Source organism: Natator depressus, chromosome 1 (genome assembly GCF_965152275.1).
Source record: "Natator depressus isolate rNatDep1 chromosome 1, rNatDep2.hap1, whole genome shotgun sequence".
Taxonomy (NCBI): Eukaryota; Metazoa; Chordata; order Testudines; family Cheloniidae; genus Natator; species Natator depressus.
In genome coordinates, this window is record NC_134234.1 from 4,199,129 (window position 1) to 4,200,902 (window position 1,774).

Genomic DNA, 1,774 nt, shown 5'->3' on the forward strand with positions numbered 1-1,774 from the left:
CCAGCTATTGACATTGACATTCACCTGCCATCATGCTGCCCATTGTCCTGGCTTGGTTTGCTCCCTCTAAGTTGTCCTCTGGACTTGACTATCACCTAAGTAATCTGGTGCCATCTGTAAATGTTGCCACATCACTGCTCAACCCCTCTTTCTAGATTGGTAATCACTATAAAATATTCAATGCACTATTTGTTATAAAGTGTGTAACCCTCCTCACTGTCCTTTTTCTCCTTCACAGGCACCTTGAGCTTTACTGAGCCCAATCAACGCTTCCACCGCTGCATGGCAGATTTCAACCTCACCCCCACTGACCTTTCAACATTTATTCTATTGGGCATCCCTGGTATGGAAGCTGCCCACGTCTGGATTTCCATCCCTTTCTCTGTGTTCTACATTATCTGCCTGTTGGGAAATTTCACGCTTCTCTTTCTTGTAGGGAAAGAACAGAGCCTGCACAAGCCGATGTACCTGCTGCTCTGCATGCTGGCACTCACAGACATCACTACGTCTACCTTCGTCATTCCAAAAGCACTGTTGATATTTTGGTTCAATCTGAAAGACATTACTGTGGGTGGCTGCCTCACGCAAATGTTCTTCCTTCATGCGGTTTCTATTATGCACTCAGCTGTCCTTGTGACAATGGCCATCGATCGTTACATTGCTATATGTAACCCTCTGAGATACACCACCATCCTCACCAACATACGAATAGCTAAGCTAGGGCTAGTGGGTTTGATAAGAGCTGTTCTCTTCATTCTGCCCCTGCCCCTGCTCCTGAGCAGGCTGCCATTCTGTGCCAACCGCATTATCGTCCACACGTACTGCGACCACATGGCTGTGGCAAAGATGTCATGTGGGGACATCACAATCAACAGGATTTATGGTTTGGTTATGGCATTTGTAGTCATGGGGTTTGACCTGACAATCATTGCCCTGTCTTACAGTCTGATCATCAGGGCTGTCCTCAGAATCAACTCTAAGGAAGCTCACCATAAAGCCCTCAACACCTGCACAGCCCACATCTGTGTGATGATGCTGGCTTATCCTGTTGGATTCTTCTCCACTCTGGTACATCGGTTTGGCCATGACTTTGCTCCCCAGGTTCACATCATCTTGGCCAATGTCTATTTTGTCATTCCCCCCATGCTCAACCCTATCATTTATGGTGTTAAAACCAAAGAACTTCGTGACAAAGTTGTCAAATACACCTACAGAATATGCTCACCTGGGACAACTTACTTTAACCCGGCCTGACAAAAGGGGTGTGACATTGCACTCCATATGCTTTATGGAAATATGCTTATGAATGTGAATATGATGTAACTGTAATGTGCTTTATGCAGAAGGTCTCTTGTATGGTGGGACGTTATTGACATATACTGACCGTATAGATCATTGTTGCAATGAAGGTCCAATAGTTGCAAAAAATCTTGTACAAATGAGATTAAGTAAGATGTCTGTGAAAAGGTTGTAATTTTCTGGTTATGATAATGCTGTCTGTATGCGTGTATCATTTGTGTATTTGAAGTTATGAATTTTAGCTATGTACTTGTATCTCAATGTGTTTGATTCTAAGTAGCCTCAGTGAAGCATTTGGTCAGCTTCTTGAGAAAGGACTATTCTGAGTAAGTGCCCAATCAAGAAACACTTAACTGAAAAAGGACCTTGGGAGACACCAATCCACATCTGAGGAGACTTTCTGGGAATGGTCAAGGTAGCATGTGAGCAATGGCTGCTGCCTGCAAACTGAGTCATGCATGGACATGTGACTTGC

The 1,774-nt window shown here is 44.3% G+C and overlaps 1 protein-coding gene across 1 annotated transcript; it reads left to right on the forward strand.

Annotated features, from left to right (window-relative positions):
- The first annotated feature begins 282 nt into the window (after positions 1 to 282).
- On the forward strand, positions 283 to 1,254 carry LOC141981018 (olfactory receptor 52D1-like). The gene has a single exon (XM_074942836.1). It carries the CDS (start codon positions 283 to 285, stop codon positions 1,252 to 1,254), a length of 972 nt encoding a protein of 323 aa, XP_074798937.1.
- The last annotated feature ends 520 nt before the right edge of the window (positions 1,255 to 1,774 follow it).

Excerpts from the sequence above, each read along its gene's own strand:
- LOC141981018 (XM_074942836.1), top strand. The coding sequence starts at position 283 with ATGGCAGATTTCAACCTCACCCCCACTGACCTTTCAACATTTATTCTA.